Source organism: Hyposmocoma kahamanoa, unplaced genomic scaffold, assembly GCF_003589595.1.
Source record: "Hyposmocoma kahamanoa isolate Upper Pololo Valley unplaced genomic scaffold, ASM358959v1 99879, whole genome shotgun sequence".
Taxonomy (NCBI): Eukaryota; Metazoa; Arthropoda; class Insecta; order Lepidoptera; family Cosmopterigidae; genus Hyposmocoma; species Hyposmocoma kahamanoa.
This window is the reverse complement of record NW_020656077.1, coordinates 5,602,210-5,623,885: the sequence shown is the minus strand read 5'-3', so window position 1 is coordinate 5,623,885 and position 21,676 is coordinate 5,602,210. Positions and strand designations below refer to the sequence as shown.

Genomic DNA, 21,676 nt, shown 5'->3' with positions numbered 1-21,676 from the left:
AGGCAAAAAGATGTGCCTTGTCATCTGCAGTATAGGCCAGCGTGCCGTCCGGCCTCAGCAGAGGTGACATTGATAGGTGACAAAAGTTAGTTAATGACTTTATATTTAAAGATGTATTGTTTAAAAAAATAATTTGTCAATTTCTGGCGTCATCATTTTCATACATAATATGGAATGCATACACAATATGGAAGCGTGCGCGTGCGTACGATCTGAGCGCCTGGTCGAAGTGATAAAAATTTGATTACTAATGAAAATACGTTATTTTATTTTTTCTTTTGAAAAAGTATTTGTATAACGGTTTTTGTAAAAACAAACACCGACATACAAATTCGTTTTAGGGTCACGCTCGCGCCGCCGAAACGCCGCCACCGCCGCCGACAATTTTCGTCGGCGCGCCGCCGCCGGTTGGTCTATTATCGGCGCTCATGTCTAGTCCCATGTACCTGTAATTTCACCACCACCCTTACCCTTCAAAACCGGAACGCAGTAATATTCACATTACTGCTACGCGGCAAAAATAGGTAAGGTGGCAGTACTTCCCTGGACGAACAAGGAGCTCTACACGTAGTTTTGTGAATGTTTTCCCCGATGCATTTTTACACAAGTGAAGTAATCTATGTGCTGTGCTCACCTACTAATTAGATTAATTGTATCATCGGCGTTTGTGCAATTGGCAGCTTTCTTCGGCGAAGTTTGCGTACATATATTATTACTTAAATCAGTCTTGTAATTTTTCGCCGACGTTCTTTTATCATGTTTGTCATAGTTGCATTGTTCAATGCAGATAGATGCCTTAGTGCACTTCACGTTTTTAGGGAAATAACTCTCGATTTGCAACCGACATTGGATCTTATTGTCAGTGATGTAAACACCTCGTTCGGAGGCTACTAATGTGGCTGAAACTATTTTAAAGCAATCATTTAGTTCCGCTAGGACTGGCTCGGTTTTAGCGGCGAGATTATCTCGTATGGAGTTCATCATCTCCTCGAAATAGAAGTTTCTGACTAGAATCTCTAATTCGGCGGTACTGGCTATGGTTGCAGAGAGCTTCGTATATCTGAAACAAACAAAAATTCGTATTATAAGTTATTAATTTTTTTTTATATATGGCGGCTGGCTGTAGCAGAATATCAGCGGCATTGTGAAACATTTCGCCATTTTGTTGAGCTGGACTTATTTTTATCTTTCACCACTATTGTCTTTTACAAAACTTTATAAGAAATGTAGTCTTCTTCTTAGGGTACCAGTACCTAGGGACTGACACAGCATTATCAGTGGCGTTGTACAGGTCGTCGCGTGTGCACGTGTAGAGACACGCAGGGCACAACAAAAGACGTGCCTTTGTCTTGCCTAGCGCACGTGCGCTCTCCGAGCTAGAACCCCACCTGTGCATGCTCTTCTTGCTTTGGTAGACCTGGGTCCACAACCTATTTATGAGACTTCCAAGTTTGTCAAGATAGATCATGCCCAGGTTGCCGTGGGTATCTCTCCTTCCAGAGACTTAGTGTGCGGTCAGAGTGCTCGCTCAAATAGAACGTACGGCGGCGTGAGCCGTGCGACGATCGTGTCAAACAAGCGCATACGCGTAGTGGTGTCCTGAGTGCCGGCCGAGGGATTGGGTATATACCCATTTCGTAAGAACATTTAAAATATGAACTACTTAAAGTATGAACATTTGTTATAATTATTAATACAAAGATCGACAGATCGACACAGAAACAATTCCTTCTCTCCGGCCGGATTCGAACCGACGTCTTCTAGCTTACTTGTTGACTTTTTAGTCGTAGCGCCATCTATGAGAAATCTATGAAAGTTTTATCACCCAGTTAGATATCTTTACAGTTACCAGCCCTGGCGAGCGATATCGCTATTCACTGTATTTTAAATTTTTATCGAATTGATATTCATTTTTTTTGTGAATTTATTCCACTAGTTTGTTATAATTATTAATACAAAGATGGAACACACAGAAAAATGAACATTTTCCTACTAAATAACATAAATACTAAATAGATTAACTCCCTTGTTTCCGATCACTGATTATAACTGACACTGATTATTATTTAAAAACTTCGAATTAAAAAAAATCTATAATCATGATGAAAACTACTTGTGATTGTAGACTGCTTAAACCTCTCTTCTGAAAAACTGTATTTTTGCAGGTGTGGCCTTATTACACTAATGGTGTGGACTTTTTCATCATGGGAATTAATGAGGCGTCTAATGCCATCTAGTACTGTCATAAGGAACTAATACCAGAAACTGTCCATGAATTGTATTACTAAAGTCGGTGATAGACGTACGACTAAATACGCGTACTTGTGGCTCGACAACCTTCTTCACTCATGTGTCACCCTAAGTACGCGAATTTTAAAACTGCCGCTCTAGTCCATCAGCGATCAAACATGTTTGAAATCTTGCTCGTAGCCCGCCTTGGCTCGCATGTCTGTCAGTGTCGCGAGTCACGAGCCGCCATTTTGTTTCAAATGAAATAGCTTCTCTCATATCTTGTTTAGCTATTATAGGTGAAAATAAGTACAAGAGTTCTTCGTACAACGACTCGGGCATTCTTAATAATTCTTCCTTAAAAAAGTCTTCCTTTTCTTCACGTAACTCTCTTATAAATTTACATGTGATAAACGCTCTCTTTTCGTAAGCCAGTTCTTACCCACACTCGCCGATTTTGTCTTCTTTCTTAGTTTCCAAAATGTGATACGATATTATTATTATTTTTTTTTTATAATAACGCACACACTCAAAATAGCCCCGCACTAGGGAAACCCTGTGTCGCGGGTGCCATGGACACAGACATAGACAAGCACAAATTACACCCAAACTCACGAGAGAAATAAATGTAGGTCATACAAATATTTCGCCCGGCCCGGGAATCGAACCTGGGACCTCTGCGTGGCAGTCCGGCATGGTAACCGTTCGGCCACGGAGGCAGTTAATAGTTTATATAGTTTCGAAATAACACAAGACCTCCTTCGTGGACGACATCGCGTAACATTATAAGGTAATCTGTCGTGTGTCGCCGACGTCGAGCTGAGTAAGAACGCAAACTTTAAAACCGCGATTTTTAACCTCGTACGTCTATCACCCACGAATATAAGAAACGAACTAACTAACGAAATAAACTGTCGTCGAGCGCCTTTCCACGAGTTTTTATAAATAAAATTACCAATAAGCAACAGCCACTTCGCAAAGAAACGTTGTTTCATTAACTTCACTTATTATTAACTGCAGTATGCAATTAAGCTTTGCCAAGTAAATTATTTAGCGTATTAAAACGAACGAACACTCGGTGATTGTAATCGAACTATTGACTACATTGATATTGTTCGAATAGGAGCAACTTTGCACAGAGGCAGAAATTGCGACTTTGTTGCTAGTGGTATGCGTTGTCCCGATTGAAGCGCCACACTACTAGCTAAAATATGTTTTTTTCTTATGACTATTAGTTGTCGTGCAACAAATACAGGCGGTAGCTTGGAGTCGTCACATGCCGCACGCCGCGATGCAACAAAGTCTACGTTTGCGCTAAGTTACCTTCTAAAACAACCGAATATCTTTTTTTTTTAAATAATTGTAACGCCACACTCAACGTAGCCCAAAAACCAGACCAGTGTCGCGGGTGCCATGGACACACACATAGACAACCACAAATTACACCCAAACTCACGAGAGAAGTAAATGTAGGCCATATAAATATTTCTCCCGGCCCGGGAATCGAACCTGGGACCTCTGCGTGGCAGTCCGGCATGGTAGCCGTTCGGCCGCGGAGGCAGTTAAAATATGTCAGTTAATACCACCAACGGCCAAATTAAAATAACTGTAATACAATAGGACTACGTAGACTTAGTAACGTCGCAATGTTAGATGAAATGTAAACATTTATATGGCTGACAATGCGTTGACACAAACATCAATAATAAACATATATGTGTTTAAAACAGCGAAAAAGGGACGTAATCTATGGTTTATACGTGTACGGCATATATGAACGTCTGACTACGGTTGGCCAAGTGAATTATATTTCAAGATCTAATTCTAAAACAAAAGAGATTATACTTTGACACGAAATTGAAGCCCAAAATTGTAAACAAAGCTCAGTCACTGTCAAAATGAGATCACATAGATCGTAAACATTTTTCCAGTTTGTTCAAGTTTCTACTTTTTTTTTTTTTGAAAAATACCCTATTGGATGAAACAACTTACAGAACTTTTAGAATCAATTTCTGTCACAAAATATATTAAAATGAGAAATTATATGTAAATGAAAAAGGCCACGGCTCACACAAAATTTTCCGAGACACGGCGCTAAAGAAACATATCCCCGATTTTTTTTTAATTAGAACATTAATTTTCTATACCTAGTTTTGTTTTCGATATCAGTGGCTTACACATCATTTAGTTTTTACTCAGGCAAAATTGGGTTAACTAATGAATTTTCGTTTATAAACCAAAGGCATATCAGTCTTCCTCGCTATTGTTCAAAAACTATTATAAAGAAGTATAAAGCTTGCAACAATAACGCATATAAAGCAAGGAATACATTCGATAACGTCAAGCACCAGAAACAGAATGAACACAATCGTGACGACGCAGCTCAGTTTGGTGGGGACGCAAACCAACGACCTAACCTCTGCCGCCGATAGTTGAAAGGGCGCATAGGGACGTTATCCGGCCCTAACGATCAAAAACACTTTGTATTATTGATTGTAATGAACACTATTCAATTGTGAATTATATTATTCCTCATAAAAAACATTATTTGTAATAAAATAAAAAAGTAATAGTATTATACTAAAAAAATCTTGTTGCGTAAAAGTATGTGTTTGGATATGTAATAAAAAGAAATAAATAAAAAGGGCAGCCAAAGTTGTGCACCACCCAGCATTGCCAATAGGATAAAAACTTTTCCACTGGAATCAGTTTTTAGAGCGTAGTTTTAACATAAAAAAAACATGAAAAAAGCCAGGACTGGTAGCTGTAAAGGTACTAACTGGGTGTTAAATCTGTTAAAGATTTCTCATAGATGGCGCTACAACTAAAAAGTCGTTGAAAGACCAAGTACAAAGACACGACGTAAGCACATAGAAAAATTCGTGAGGTCCGTTGGTTCGTTCCGTGGCTTAGTTGGTATAGCGTCTGGCACGGTATGCAAGGAGACGTCGGTTCGAATCCGACCGGATCGAAGAAATTTTTTCTGAGTGTTCGATTTTTTTATTAATAATTATGAAAAATCTTTATTTTCCTCCAAAAACTTTGTTTTTCCGATCAGGACAACGAAAACTTGGACTTTGTACATTTTCGGGTTTCTCTTTATTAAAGTCCAAAAAGGGAATATTATATTTGAAATCCATAAATAGTGTATCCCAACCATGCTAGAAATTGTGTAGATTTGCTAGATTGTGGAAATATCACTATGTAGCTACATAAATAGGCAGCTATGTGAATGCCACTGTCTGTGTGTGTCTCCATAATTGCTAAACAGAAGTTAATACTGGCAAAGCAAAAATGGAATCTCTGACAATTTCTTATATAGTGTTATAGAAGCATTTACAAATCTTTAGTGTTTGTTTTTTTAACTGCCTCTGTTGCTGAACGGTTACCATTTTGGACTGAGTCGCAGGTCTCAGGTTCGATTCCGGGGCCGGGAGAAATATTTGTATGGCCTACATTTATTTCTCTCGTAGCTTTGGGTGTAATTTGTGGTTGTCTATGTGTGTGTTCATGGCAACCGCACCGCAACACAGGGTTTCCCTAGTGCGGGCCTATGTCGAGTGTGTGCGTTATTTATTATTATTATTTATTTTGTAAATGAGAAATTGTACTGTGTTGACTCATATATAATGTATAGGCTCCATTATGAAGACATAAATTGGTCCTTCTACAAGGTATATAGCTTCACCGCGAGTGAACTTGCACAAGCCAAGTACGCATTTTTATGATACCCAGTGGCGGGATGAACAAGTCGTGCGCCTGGTGGTAAGCGACCCGTCTGTCCATACATAGTATAATACCATTACTTTTATATTTTATTAGAAAATTTTTTTATGAAGAATAATAAAATACAAATGATTAAATTCATTATTGAATAGTGTTAATTATAATTAATAATAAAGTGTTTTTGATCTATAGAGACGGAAAAGGTCAGGTCTGTCGCCGTTAGTTGAAAAGGCGCTTGTGACAAAAATACAAAACAGAGAAAGTAATATTTAAAGAAATAAAAATAAAAATGTGTTTTACTCTTGCGGTAACTTCATACCTAATCACTTAATAAAAAAAAATGACATATCGGCCTTTTTTTAATGCTCACGGCAGTTCAAATGTATATTTTTTTAAATGTCACGTGGGGCGTTTCAACTAATGGCGACAGAGGTTAGGTCGCCGATTTGCATTCCCCCAGACTGAGCACCGTCGTTGCTATTTTGTTCATTCTGTTCATTGTCGTTAACGTCGCAGTAATATGAACATTACTACGTTTCGGGTTTGAAGGCTAGAACTTGTCAACTTATGTCTCAGGGTGACGGGCGCAGTGGCAGCGCCTCTCAGATCTTTGTGATTTAAAGCTCTGAGTGGCACTGCCACTGTGCCCGTCACTTTGAGACATATGTCTCTTACCCTTCAAAACCAGAACATGGTAATGTGAGTATTACTGCTTGGCGGTAGTAATAGGTAAGGTGGCAGTAGTTCCCTGGACGAATATTTTCAGAAGAACCCAAGCGCGCAAATGGGGACGGACCTCGGCTCAGGGCACTACTGCAGAAACAAAATCTGCGCGTGTATGCGCTGATCTGGGGGAATGTTGCTAAGCCCGCCTTGTCGCCGTTGGGTCGTTACTGAGAGGCCGTTCACAATAGGGCAGTACGATACGACAGCGCGGTCTCACAAACTAGTCTAGTGAGATCACAAAATGTAGTACGCTTGTTTGACCCAAAATATATTCCTGATTTCCACCAACTGCGAGTTTCACTTTTACCTACCAACAACTCTCTTGAATTAAATTTCATTTTAATTTTTTAATTTTATTGTAGTTAATTATTTTTTAATTTTTTGAAATTTAATGTGGATCAATTTTATTTGTTTTTTTATTGTTTGTACAAGATGAAACGCATTAAAGAATTTGTTTTTGGTTTTCACATGCTTTTTATTACTTATTTCATTTTGAATAATTTTTGTTTTCTATTATTATGTTTTTTTCGTGTTACGAATGAATTATGTAATAATTAATAATTTTTCAAAATCGTTTGTAATTAACGTATTTCGCTTGTCAAATAAAGCGGATTTTATTTTTTATGTTATTGCCCTGTCATGTTCCATACCTGTCCATGTCGTCCATTTTCTTAGCAGCTGCAACAAGCTCGAGCCTTGTCTGTGCCGCAAGGTCCTTCCAGCCTTGTTCCTCGTAAGATCGTAACGCGTCCATTAAAAATACAACGGCTTTTCCCGTCTCGCCCATTTCAGAGTAAAACGCAGCTAGATCTCTGCCTATGAGGCGGGCGAATCTGCGGAAAAACATAATTCTCATTAATGACCAGACATCGGACTTTTCTATTACAATTTTATATTGGTCATATTTTAAATAATATTTTAGCGCGCATTTTAAGAATACGCGGGAAAGTTTTATAATTTTAAGAAAAACGCCAAGATCTGGTGAATCGTAAATGTGTTGTGTTTCATCATGTTAGTACAATATCACCTATATATTTACGAAGTCGTCAAAAACTATTGAAGTTGGGTTGGTATGTGTTACTACATCCACCTTAATTGCCCGACATAGCCCTTTCGGATTTTCAATTGTTTCACGTATTGTTTTAAATGGACACGACAATGATAACGAAAAAACAAACGACACTTAGGGTTCGTATTCCAGAACTGTACTCAATGCTTAAGTCAGGATTTGAGCAGACTTGAGTATGATTTCAAGCACTGGAAATACGACTCTAATGGCAAGGACTTGAGTATGATTTCTAGTGCTTTGAATCATACTCAAGTCGTGACTTGAGCATTGATTAGAGTTCTAGAATACGACCCTTTGAGCTGTATTTCAAAAGTAACAACAGTAATTTTTATGAAAAGGAAACTCTAAAATTACTCGAAAGATAGCAAAATATTGTTGATCAACATGGCTAATATACAGTTATGAAAGTTTAATATTTACTTTTGAATGTTTTTCAATTCATAATTTGACGCCGCACGGCTTCTTTGGCCAACCAATACTTATTCTTCACTCACTACACCGTAACACACGGAATAAACAAACCTTAATCTTCCAATATGTTTGTAAGTGCCTATAGCTAACTCGGCCAATTCCAAGTAATACTGCTGGAAGTTAGTTTTGCTGCACAGCGCCTCCTTCAATCTGTCAGTTGGGGTGGGATGATGATTGTTTGGCTCACTATCTCCCATGCCAGCTGATAGCATTACAACAAGATGCAATTGCTCCGATGTTGGGTCTGGAGAGCCGGGTAGTAGGCCGCATAGTTTGCCTAGTTCGTGAAGCTGAAATAAGATGGAGCCGTGATAATGAATTGAGAATTTTATCAATTATTATGGTATGGTATTAATAGTATTTAGGCTTATTTAGACTTTAGGCAGAGAATAAAAAAGTAACGAGAAAGATCATTCTCCGACTCTCCCTAGCTAGCTTTAGATGCCACACCACGTACGGTTGTTTGTCCCCACAAATGGATTGTGTTGTTTACTGGATACGCCCTCCACCTGGAGGGTTAAGGGTAATGTGCTTAACACGTTAATTTCAATTACCTTATCTTTAGCTTTGTGTAACAATGGCGCCTGCGCAGCTGTAGTCATTTCTAACGCGCTGTTAGTCGTAGCTAGCTTCTCACATGCTCTTAGAGTCTCGGCGCATGCCAGTTGCGCCCAACAAGCGGCCGCTCCTTCCACCGTGCTTGCATTCAAAAGATTTAACTCCATCAAAGTAGTATGCACTGTGGTTAGGCAACGTGATGCTATCTGAAATTTAAGATAAAAAAACTGTGTAATTTTTAATTTGTGTCTAATCATTATTTACTGCTTTCGCACACATATACTATTTAATAATCTGTCGTGTAGAAATGTCCGTTAATTTCATCGTCTCAACTAAAATCATAACTTTTTAAAATTTTCATTTTGAGAGACCCTTAAATTTAATTCTTTTGGAAACCGTTTAGCCTTTAGCTTCATTAGCAATATTTAAAATTGTAAACTCTTTCTGATTGTGCCACCTGGTAAAAACTATTACGCTAGTATTGCTCTAATTTCTGCGTGTTGCCGTCTGTGGGCACTCAGACCGAAAGGAAGACGATCAAATTGTAGGGTGTTGGTTTATCGATTTCAGGAACAACGTTCCGGGTGCGGAAACAACTTTCCGGTTGAGAAAACGACCTTCACCTTGAACAATCTTCAGTTTGAGGACTCAACCTTGAACAACCTTCAGTTCGTGATGGTCATCTTCAGCTTGGTGAAAGCTGGCCTTGGCCGTACAACATGCTTCGCGTCGCGCGAAGTACCTAAGCAGGCCACCAGCTGTGCCTTCCGCCTGTTGCCTGCTGACGTTCCGTGACCAGAGGCCACCACCGGACATATTTCTTAGGGGAGTACGGAACTTCAGAAGTGGAAACAAACAATCTTTAGGCCTTACAACCACGGCCCTGAGTAAATTTATGTATCAAAGTTTTTAGAGTCTCAATTAAAATGTTTACTGTGTATGTTTTTTAACAATATAATTATTTTAATTTTTATCTCCTACTTTAATTTACTACCCCCTTAGGTAGGTTAGTGACTAGGGGATAAAGTACTCGGTACATTGGCAAGAAAGTTTAATATGAAAATCACAGTACACGAGGTTTAATAATAGTATTAAATATAACAGACCTTCACAACAGTTGCCTGGTCTCAAACTAAGGAATTCCCTGTACTGCGACTCAATAGAACGATAAAAATGACACTGGGATAGGAGAGTAGGTAACTATAGAGCAGTGGCGAGGCGTGAATATTTCTTGTCTTTAGTAAAGCCGGAGAAAAACAAGGAACACTTGAATTAACAAGTGGCCATTGGCGACAATTAAACACAGCACTTATTAGCACATAAGATACTAGTACACTTTATTTCACTAGTTAATTATTCTACACGTAAAATTGAGCACAAAATGTATAAATTACTTATAATATTTGATAAAACGTGGAAAACTTTAGACAAGCCTGTGGGAATCGAGTTATATGGACCCCTGGCTACAGATAGTAGTCAGTCTGGCAAATGCTCGGGGCTCAATAAATATTTCGAGGTACAGAGTTAGTACTAATAACACTATTTTTATTTATTAATTTGTCTAAACAAACATTGCAATTGAATCATTGACCGAGGTCAATGAATTGAGTATCCATTTGAGTAGTTATATAGTCTTCCGAAAGGGTCTTCATACTTTGGTCTATTAGTACCTTTGGTGTTTAACGCTTTGGTATCTTGGACCATATGTATAATTGGTCATTAAGATATTGGTTATTTTGCAACTAGACATTGGTCCTCGAAAGGCTCCTAGTTCGATAGGTATCCAGTACTGGTGATATTTACCTAAGGTTGTTAGAAATACTCGTTGTAAAATATAAATAATGGATATTTCAATCATTTACGGCTTCAGTATAAAATTGAACCAAAACTTCCACACAGTGTTGTTATGGGTGCGCTTTGGGCATCATTCAGAATCAGACTGATATTAAAAAAAGTTTCTTTTCTGAGCTGTTCAAGCCGAGAACCAAGACAGTATGAATGCAATAGTGTTTTGCATCGTTTTTTTCTTTTATAATACTAAGTGACGAGGCGAACAAGTCGCGTGGCTGCTGGTAAGCGACACGCCTGTCCATAACAGTTGCAGTGCCACTCAGAGCTTTAAATCAAAAAGATCTGAGGGGCACTGCCACTGTGCCCGACACCCTGATACACAAATTGACAAGTCCCATGTGCCTGTAATTTCACCAGTATTTCAATATTTGTAAGCTATTGGGAAAAAATAAGTTTCGATTCTGTTCTATTCTATTTCTTTATTATTTTTAGTCTGTTTTATGATATTTTCTTTGTTTAAGTATTATTCATATATTTTTTGTATCTTTGTGTTGTGGGGTTGCAATAAACGTTTTTCTGCTCTATACTAACCAATCCCCGGTCACTATCTACGACAACTGCTAGGGCATTGATATCGTCAATACATCAAGACACGGTGTTAACATTATGTAATAATGTAGTACGTAATAATATATCATTATACTTTAGTACGTATATTCAATCACTAAATTAAGGACTGTGCTGTAGATAAATATAAACTATGTTTTTTTTAACGTAACGTTATTAACGTAGGTCTATTTTGTAAATGTACTTAACCAAAATGTATTTGTTGGAATAGCTATTTCTTTCGCATTGTTACAGTATGGGTACATTCAGTCACAAGTTAAGCTACATATCGTGTGGAAAGTTAAAACACTTATAAGGGACTCACCACACTTATTAACGCATTAAACCGGTCAGAAAAAGCTTTACGCCCATGAACGTAAGAGCGAAAAAGACGTTGTGCGTTTCGCACCTGTTCGTACGAACGCGGCTCGCCACAAGTCGGCAGCGAATCGGCTTCCTGCATATTTCCGATCGTGTCTGTACGCATGCCGACGGCGACTGATCCTGGTTTAGAAACAACTAGAGCGACAGCGCGCGAATGGGCGTGGGCGTAACTTTAATGCGACAGGTATGGTTAAACACGAGTGCATCAAGACGAATCCGGGTTAATAAGTTTGGTGACTCTATAAAGCTGCACTTCGAAAATGATTATATTCTTTGGTTTGGAATTTTTGTCTACATTTTTTTATGACGGGACGAACAAGTCGTGGTAAGGACTAACATTATGGTAAGCTACATGCCTGTCCATAACAGTTGCAGTGCCACTCAGAGTGCAGTGTCACCCTGAAACATATATCTGTATATATACAGCTGTGGAGGTGCTGCTGGAGCTGGGGGCGTTCTGGTAGATTGTAATGGTGTGTAGCCTGGATAGCAGTAATAGCCTCCGCAGCCTCGCAGCCTCCAACATCTTTTTTAGTAAATTTAGCAATTCAAACGTTGAAAGTCCAGTTTATAGATATTTCATCGGTTTATTTCATCGGTTTTAACAAATATAATCTTTAAAATGTAAACTGTATAAATATAGCTAGTAATCGATTCAAAAAGATAAATAATGGTATGTTCGCTACCGCGGTCGCGCAGAGAGTGACGTTGGAAAGAAACAAAATCAGAATGCGAGGTAAAATGGAACCATTTTAAATTTAAATATGAGTGGAAGAAGAAAAAACGATACGATACGAATGGAGAGAGGCGATACAAAAAGGTGGGATGACGTTATAAGGAGGTCACACCGTTACACAGCAATACTATGATAAAATTAGCCACTTTTTCGTCTCTTTTGTTTGTGAGTCGCTTGGGCACTATAAATTCCCTCCAATTGAGTACTCTATGTTTCCACTGACAATATAATCACTTTTGTATTTATATTGTCAGTTTGTATACTCATGGACAAAGTTCAATTATGATAACAATGATCATATGAACCACTTGCCAACCAATATACCAGAATTTTTTATCAAAATCAAAAGACGATTACAGTTTTTTTTTTAAATCTGGTATATGTGGTTATTGAGTGATTCATGTGAACATTGTTATCATAATTCAACTTTTTTTAGTGTTCCTCTAAATATGTCCCCAAGTGTATATAACAGATGTGTGGTTTAACGTACACAATAACGTAACGTAACGTAGCAAATTCTGAATATTATTTTAACATTATGGTTGTGAAATATTAAGATCGACCAAAGTTCAATAAAACGAAACCGAAGAGCAAACGCAGAAAAACGCAATTGTAGCGTAAAAGTACGCGCTTATAAATACGTAATTAACCAACATTCAATTCAATAATTACTAAAGAACAAATCTAACCGTTCAGTAACTGACTTTATAATTACTCTGTCACAGATGGCCGGTCATGAGTAAAAGCGCATATACGAAACTTAATGCTAGGTATTCAATAACTAATAATTCAGAATTGCATTGAAGAAACGGAAATATGAAAAACTCGAACCGCGTTTTAATTGGTAGCTATTAATGTTTACCGGTGATTTAGTGCTCTTTTAAAACAACGGAATAACGGTCTATGGTAGGCATAAATAGTTAAAAAGTTGTCTACTGTAAACATCGAGTATATAACCAGAAATAGAGACGAAATGTCATTTAATTTGTTTGAAAACAATTCTGCCATATCATTACTGTGACAACTGTGCTCCGATTGGCTAGCCCGAGTTCGAAACAATTGACGGGTGTCGTCAACTGTTTCACTTCAAATCGACCTGTTAACTTGAGCTTTGGTATAATGGACGAGAATTGCAAAATTACATATTTAATACTTAATTACCGATGAAATGTGATTCTGTTTGTTTTGTATTCAGATGTTTTGCTGTTTTTCCCACATCACGGAATAGAACAGCACGGCATTGTTAGAGATATTATCTTTATTACAATAAATACAAAATACTTTTTGGAATATACGGAGACGTACACAAAGGTTAGTAGTTGGCCTGTCTATATTTCGGTGCAAACGTGAGTTGATATTTATAACAGCTGTATCGCTAATGTGTTACAAGGAATATATGGCCCTTATTTCGTCTTATTTCTGGTTATATACTCAATGACTGTAATAACGGTACCAACATACCTCCCAAGGTTTAAACGTAAGTAGTAACATGGCACTTTGACGTTGAAAGAGATAACTTCTCAGGTCTAACAATGATGGTTTATTCTTTATAATTAGATCTCTCAGATGATGGGGCACTAGGGCAGTCAATCTGACCGCTTGCCACGACGTGATCGGCTGGCGGAAGACGTCCAACCATTTTGGACTAGCTGTCACGTTGGAGTTTAGAACGAATTGAGAGAACAGAGCGTCGAGTTCATCGTACTGTACTAACGCTTCATCGTACAAGCCTAGCATTTCTAGTACAAATGCTAGTTGTTCCTGCAAAGACAATAATACTCTTTAATTATTTTATTATAAGATAAGGAAGTTGCAAATCTAAAAATAGACACAAACGACGTTGAATTAGACAATACCATATGAAATAAATAAATAAATAAATAAATAAATAAATAAATAAATAAATACTGAACAACAGATCATTCTTATAACTATAAAGGTTAAAAACTCACTTGCAAAATAAAATATTTACAAAAATCCCATTCTGGGTCGTTCCGTTTTTCTCTCTGCTCTCTCATAAATTCCTCAAACTTTAATAACGCTTTATTATAAGCGACGAGGATGAAATGCCTGGTCTTTGCAACCAAAGACCTCCATGATTCCGCACTTCTTGCTTCAGATTTTATAGGATTTATAACAGATATAAACCGGTCTTCAGTTTGTTTTGCAGCAAAATCTCCCTTAATTTTATCCAGTACTGTCGTACGGGGCAGGAGCTTGTTGGTTTTCCTTATATCATATGTTTCAACTAGTACAATCATCCAATCAGTGATACCATGTTTTTCCAGCTGTTTCAGCCATGATTCTACATCTTCTCTTAATGTGGTTTTGTAAAATTCTATATCCTGTAAATTTCAGTTCAATGAATAAAACATTTGACAAGTTTTGATAATGAAATGGTTTTCATAAATAGTAAATGTTTAAATAGTTGATCATAAATAATATGTATAATAAATAAACATTATTATTATTATTATTAAGTTCCTATAGGTTTTTTAATTACTCATGTAAAGTTAGTGTCTAAAGTTTTTTACGTACCCATAGGAACAAATCAAAGAATTCTTTGCAAAAGTACTTAATCTCGTTCTAGAAAATGCATAATATATAATAATAATATATATAATATTTGATTCGCCCATTGCACACATCATTTTAAATTTCGCTCAGTGTACGCACATAACTGACTGAAGGGTATTATTTTAAGAATTTTCTGAACCATCTCAGCATGCAGGTTTCTCATGATTTTTTCTTTTGTCGTCAAAGCAAGGGAAATTGAAATTTTTTATTTTGTTATTTCAAATTGTAGTCACAGAAAGAATTTGTAATAGAATGCAATTTTAATTGTTCATTAACAGATATCGCGTACGACAGCTCATCCACAATGATTCTAATTAGTAACATAAAAAAGCAGAAAACTTTGTAAATAATCTGTTCCGACACATTCTGTTAGCCAGCAACACTATATGAAAATAGACATTACAGTGATTTCGCACCAGGCATTTAATCATTTCTCTTATATCAATTCACATTGCTGATTGTCGCTTCAGTGCCAGTTCCTAATTTGTATCATTTTACCATTACTTAACAGGCGCAGTGATCATCTATCGGAGGATGCTTTCCTCTAAGACAGGAGGTTCTGTTTAATTTGTACCAGAGAACCTGCACTACTCATTTTCTAAATCATTAATTGTTGAGTTTCTAATTTACTTTTATGGTAATGGGAAATGACTGAACTGACGAACTGAGAAATCTCACTACAATTATACACTCAACAGCCCTAATTAACACCTACAGTGCCAAACACTTTCAAAAGAACAACATTAAAATTGAATAAGGTTCTCAGGAACATTGTACTTCGAAAAAGAACATGTCCAAGCGCAAATTAAGTGAGCAATGTCCAATTCCTAAATATATACAATGTGACCAGTGATTTTTCACAAACTTTTTTGTATTGCTTGTTTTCCTACTAACTTATTTACTTATAAAATGTACAAAATATGGTACCGATATAACTAATTATTATATTACTTTCATAAATTTCTGACAGGCGGCGCTACGTCAAAAATTTCTAAAAACAAAAACAAAGGTCTGTAACAAGCACATAGATAAATTGGTAAGGTTTGCTGACTCGTTCTGTAGCTCACTTTGAAGAGCGATAGACCCGGTATGGCGAGATCGCTGGTTTGAGTCCAGTCCGATCGATGGATTTTTCTTTGTTTGATCTTTGAATAAATAATTATAAAAAATAAATGAAAATTCAATAAACTTAATATCATGAGTTCTCTATGGGACGCAGTCAGCTGGCAAAATGTTCACGAGCAAATAGCATGTAGAAGACCCCTCAGTATTAGTAGGCCTCAGTATTAAGGGCTTTTATAATTTTATACTTACTGCACAATCAGTCCAGTAAATATTTAAAATGGGTTTCTTCAACAGATTGTACTCAAGCTGGCCCACTTTGTCTTTATTGTATTTGACAAATGATGCTTCGAGGTACACAGATTTGGTTACTCGACCATATGATCTTCGCCATTCGCATGAGTCTTGAGGGATGGCTGCCACCAACGGTGCTTCTAGTGTGCAGAATAGGTTCCAGTCTCCAGCACCTAAATACAATAATGTATTGTCATTAGTCATTACTTATAAATGTAAGATTGTTTTGTTAACCCTATTGTGGGCAGCAACAGCATTTACTGTAAAATTAAATATTGGAATATGATAGTATGTGGTACTCTGTTTTGTTACATTGATGTCAAAAAACCAACTATGAACTTTACAGTGGGATTTCCAACTAGTGTCTGTGGAGTTGCCGCCTACTGCTTTTCTATAGAGAAGTATCAATAATGTTCTGACAAAGTTCTATGATTTACATACATTGAATATTTTATATTGAATCAATATGAACAATATGGCAAGTACTCATTTTTGTGTGCAGTACTATATAAGTACTGTCCATGAAACGGTTAAACAAATCAACTGACACTGGACAGTGATACTGGTACTTAACTATGTATCTAACTATCACATGTACTGTTTAGTTTTGAAAAGAATAAAATATATTATTATTATTATTCACCAAGTATATATATTACCAGAAATACAGATGAAATGGCATTTGTTTGAAAACTATTCTGCTATATCATTACTGTGACAACTGCGCTTCGATTGGCCAGTACATGTGTGACATGATATAATTAAAGACAATGAATGGTGGATATAAAAGAGGGTTACCAAGTCATAGCATTTGCAGATTCAATCATTTCCTTTCTCACTAGCAGAATGGCATTAAGAACATTTGTTCTATTGTACCTTAAGAAAATTGCCCCAAAAATTCTTGACATAAATTGTAGAACCAAACATGCACTTAGACTTATAAACACCACTAGTAAAATAGGCAGTAAAAGGAAATATTGACAACACTGCTTTTCAAAAATAGTGGCCTAAAGTATAAAGGACCATTTTTCGTCTTATGACACAGATTCACTCAGAATGAGCTAAATTTTATTGTGAAAAAGACACTGAGCTTTTATTGTCTGAAATAACCACGTGAGAACGTGTTCCTGTATGCAACTTGTCTGCTTTGCATTTTAGATATTCTGTAGTTGTTTTTTAAACCATCTTGTTGATGATTTAGGTGATTTTGAGATAGGCCACTATTCCTGAAAGCCCTCGATGTGTATTTTGTCTTTTACGTTAATTATTTGGCTGCAATTAACGACTAGTATGCACGCATAAACATGATGTACATCCTGTACGTAGTCGCAAGTTACATTTTATACGCCATTCCAGGTATACTAAGCATAACACTTACATGTTATTATAGGTTTATTGGTCATTCCTTCGCGATTAGCTGGAGAACTATCGACACCCTTCATTGTTCATCATCAGCAAAATACTTGAATTCTGCGGGCATGACACACAATTTTTTCCCTAATTATTTAGTCGGAATCCACCCACTTTATAGCTTAAGAACTAAAATTACACGATAAACGGATAAATCTGAGTATTATAAAAAGTACCATGAATACTAGAACTACTTCGATGTGCCTAAGGTTTTTGCTTCTATTCTATCAATTTTTGTTTTTACGAAAATAAAAACGTAAATTAGACAAAGTCCGCTGTCAACCACCAACTCGACGACTAATTTGTGTTCCTTTACATGTTTGTTGTTTGTACAAGTTAACCTTATAAATCATTATGTTAAAAAATGAAATAGGTTTGATAAATAGATTAAATTAATATAATTTATTACCGTTTCGGATTTAAATATAATTTGTATAAATTTTAACTTCAATTTCTTCTCCTCTCCTTTTAGGTTGGAATCACAAATTAGAAAGATTGTTATAGTAGGGTTGGAATCGAATAGCATGAGACGGAACTTTTCTGTTTTTCAGCTAGTTCTGGTATGCCAATTATAGATGGCGTAGATACTGATTACAGTAATCTGAAGTTCACTACGTGAGTGGTAATGTTAACGTGCAAAAGCATTACCGGTTTTATTATTGGTCACTTTTGATGGTAACACTGAAATAACTCTACTGTCTATGCGTCATCAAAATGTCGCAGACTGTTTTTGTATCATCCCGCATTATAGAAAATCAATTTTCATAATTATATCCATGTTTATTACGGATTGAATGTGGAGTTTTGCTCTTCGAAAAACCAAGTGTTACATTAACAATTTTAACAGGTAACTTGATTCATAATTACTGATACTATTGTTTTTTGTACTGTACATTTTCAACTATTTTTGCTCTTTTATCTTGCCTTGGGATGATATTAGGGGTTGTTTTCGTTGTAGGGTTGTTTTCAGTTTGTTTGTTGGTGTATAAGGACTATATTGTGTGGTTTTAGATGGAATTTGAGTGATATTTACGAATCGGAAGTGGTTAAATTCCATCTAGCCCTTAGGTTCATATATGTCATGGCTTGGTATCGCCACTTCCCGCTGCGGTATTTCCCTCCTACAATTTAGAACTACGCTATGTACATACAGATTTCGAGGTTATATCTTACTGCACATTTGTTAATTCGAACTTTAGAGACCTTACCTACATACTATGCTTTGTTTGAGTTTCCTGATAATTAAAATAAAGACTCATTTGTTTCGTAAACAGCTAAAATATTTGACATCAATATTGTATTTTGCAGCTATAAAATTCTAGTTAGTGATGTTCTAAGTAAAAATAGCACATAAATGAAAGAGCTGAAAGAGTGTTTCAGTTTTCTCGGGTCTCAGGGCAAACCCTGTCATTCTCTCATTAGGTCCCAGTTATCTTTTCCTTCTCACTCTTTAACTATTCATGCAGTCAGACTTTGGAATGCACGTCCTATTACTGTTCACAAAAGCATATCATTAGTTACTTTTGAATTGAGAGTTACGGAGCATTATTTATCTACAGTTCCATCCATTTTATTATATTATGAAATATATATTTATCTAAGTATGTATCTAGTTTACAATAGTTTAATGTTATTAATATTGTGTTACATAAATTTGTTTTTCATGTATGTAAACCCGTTATTGTAGTTATTTAGTCCTGTGTTTAGGTCTGCAGGAAGAAATTTCTTACAGAAACAAGCAGTACCTTTTATTTGTGTTTTCCTTTTATTTAATGTAATTTGTGCTGTTTCCAGAGCAATAAATAATATTAGTAAAAAAAAATTAATTGCCATGTTTTTGATTAGCTGTTATACTATAGGGTAGGTATGTATGTCCAAATAAAGGCATTCAGTGTAAGTCAGGCCTTGAATACAGGCAGGGTCTTAGTAAATTTATTTACCTTGTGTGTCAGCATTTATTTCACATTCTTCTTAAAATACTTATACTTAGCTCAACTAAGTTTCATATTTAAACTAATTAACAATGTGAAGTAAGAATTATATTTCATTAGTACTGTATCCACATGTACAAGTTCTATTATACTTTGATGGCCCATTAACTTCAATAAAAAGATTCCAAATTTTTAAAACACAATAGCTGTTGATATAAACATTTCGCACATTGACTTTGTTCGGGATTTTTAAATTTATTTAATGATCTTTATAATTATTAGGGAGTCTTCGTTCAGGGTTTATGTAGCCCCTCATCACTGCGACATGTTGTGATCACCACTAATTACACTTCAGAGCCAAGGCCCATAGCATTAAAGAACTGAGGGATTTCCCTGACTTCAACAGATTTTATGTTTTCTGGTAGTGACTTGTGCCTTACCAGTATGGAATATTATATGCCCATCATTGGGCAGCTATGGGTAATTAGATGCAGAGGAGTTTTATCTTATCTTTATCAGTCATGCCATTTCTGTCCACTGCCACACCTTCTCTATAGTGTACAGCATTGTAGGCAACTAGCTGAGCTTTTAAATGCTAACACCCTTGGTTTGAAGCCAGGCATCTCGGGAGACCTGTATGTCCATAACATCAGCAGAGCGAGCTTTGCCAGGCTGTATGCTATCTCTATATTGGGTACACGACTAATAAAGGTCTCCTTATCACCAACCTTTGCCTGCTCATCTGCTGCCTTATTAATCATGTTGTCAGATATGCCTGGAACCCAGTGCAAGACCACCTTATTCCTTTCCCCTAGAATATTCAGTATAATTATACAGTTCTCTTCAATCTTCGATGTTTGGGTAACTATGGTTGATGCATGTACAGCCGCTTGACTATCTGAGTTTATCTTATATATATACACACGCACACGTACACACACGCTCACACATACACACATGCACGCACTCACGCACACACAAGCACGCACGCACGCACGCACGCACGGTGCTAGAATTAAGTGTGGTTATCTCTGCGTGCACAGTAACGTGGTCGTAAGCGAGAGCGAGAACGAATGTATCTACCTTTTTCCTTCAAAAGTAATAGAGCGATACTTTAAATCACTTTAGAGTAGATTCCAATCTCAAATGACTTTGGTTGATTCCGCATAACGCTTTGGAATAAATATATTATAAAATTGAGGTTATACACTGATAAGTATGTGGTGTGAAAAAACGATTCCTAAAAACTTTCACCATAGAAAAAAAAAACAAACTTACCTCGAAATTTTATAAGAAACCGCTATATTCAATACGTACTTTACATATACCAATGATTTTTTATATAAACTGAATTAAATAGAACACGTATAGTAAGTACGATATACATTTTTCAAATGGCTTTAATTTCGCTTATAAAAAAAATAAATTTTGAAATAAAGCCAGACGGGGTACCGCTCGTCACAAGCAAAATGAACCGTATGAGTACGGGAAAAAATTTGAATTTGGACTGAGGTTAGTATCGACTCTTAATACCTATAGATTGATATACAAAGGGGATCAATGTAAATGAGCGTCTACACGACGAACAATCTACATCATCTACATCTGTACCCTGACCATGTCAGGGTACAGATGTAGATGGATATTTATTCTCGCATTAAAAAAATGTTCCAATTTCGTAAATATTTTTAGGAACATTGTGTGACGTTTAAATATTACGGCATTTATTTGGAGATCGATTTAATTAACATCATAGATTTTACCAATTTGGCAAGAAATTGCTCGTTATAGAAAAAAGATCCACTGTTAACACAAAAAAAACGGCATTTGCCATTTGCATTAAACAAGTTACAGTCAAGAGCCCGTCAAGCTTGACACTTTGTACTTTGGATCGTGCTTATCGTAAGCGGCATAGAGTTGGATTTAAACTTAAGTGTCAGGGCGCATTTATTCGACACGAATTTCATCGCGCTCACCCCGCGCGGTCGAAGAGCGGAGCCCGCGTTGCCGCCGCGCAGCGACCGCGTGCGTCTAACTGTCATGGCAAAATACGCTCTATTTGTTTAGCTTTTACGTTTTAATTTAAATGAGCGTTCCGGGCACGCG

The 21,676-nt window shown here is 36.6% G+C and overlaps 2 protein-coding genes across 2 annotated transcripts in view; one reads left to right on the top strand and one right to left on the bottom strand.

Moving 5' to 3' along the window:
* LOC113239377 (trafficking protein particle complex subunit 10) overlaps positions 1–17,808 on the bottom strand; it is a 39,835-nt gene extending 22,027 nt beyond the window's left edge. Inside the window, exons 1-8 of the mRNA XM_026476360.1 lie at positions 17,608–17,808; positions 16,188–16,402; positions 14,249–14,641; positions 13,758–14,057; positions 8,776–8,985; positions 8,273–8,511; positions 7,332–7,514; positions 635–1,060 (exon numbers count right to left, since the gene is read on the bottom strand). Coding sequence (XP_026332145.1) covers positions 635–1,060; positions 7,332–7,514; positions 8,273–8,511; positions 8,776–8,985; positions 13,758–14,057; positions 14,249–14,641; positions 16,188–16,402; positions 17,608–17,671 — 2,030 coding nt within the window. The 5' untranslated portion in view covers positions 17,672–17,808. The remainder of the gene's footprint in view (positions 1–634; positions 1,061–7,331; positions 7,515–8,272; positions 8,512–8,775; positions 8,986–13,757; positions 14,058–14,248; positions 14,642–16,187; positions 16,403–17,607) is intronic.
* Positions 17,809–18,376: 568 nt separating this feature from the next.
* LOC113239395 (mothers against decapentaplegic homolog 4) overlaps positions 18,377–21,676 on the top strand; it is a 32,329-nt gene continuing 29,029 nt past the window's right edge. Inside the window, exon 1 of the mRNA XM_026476384.1 lies at positions 18,377–18,486. The gene's annotated coding sequence lies outside the window, so the exon portion shown is untranslated. The remainder of the gene's footprint in view (positions 18,487–21,676) is intronic.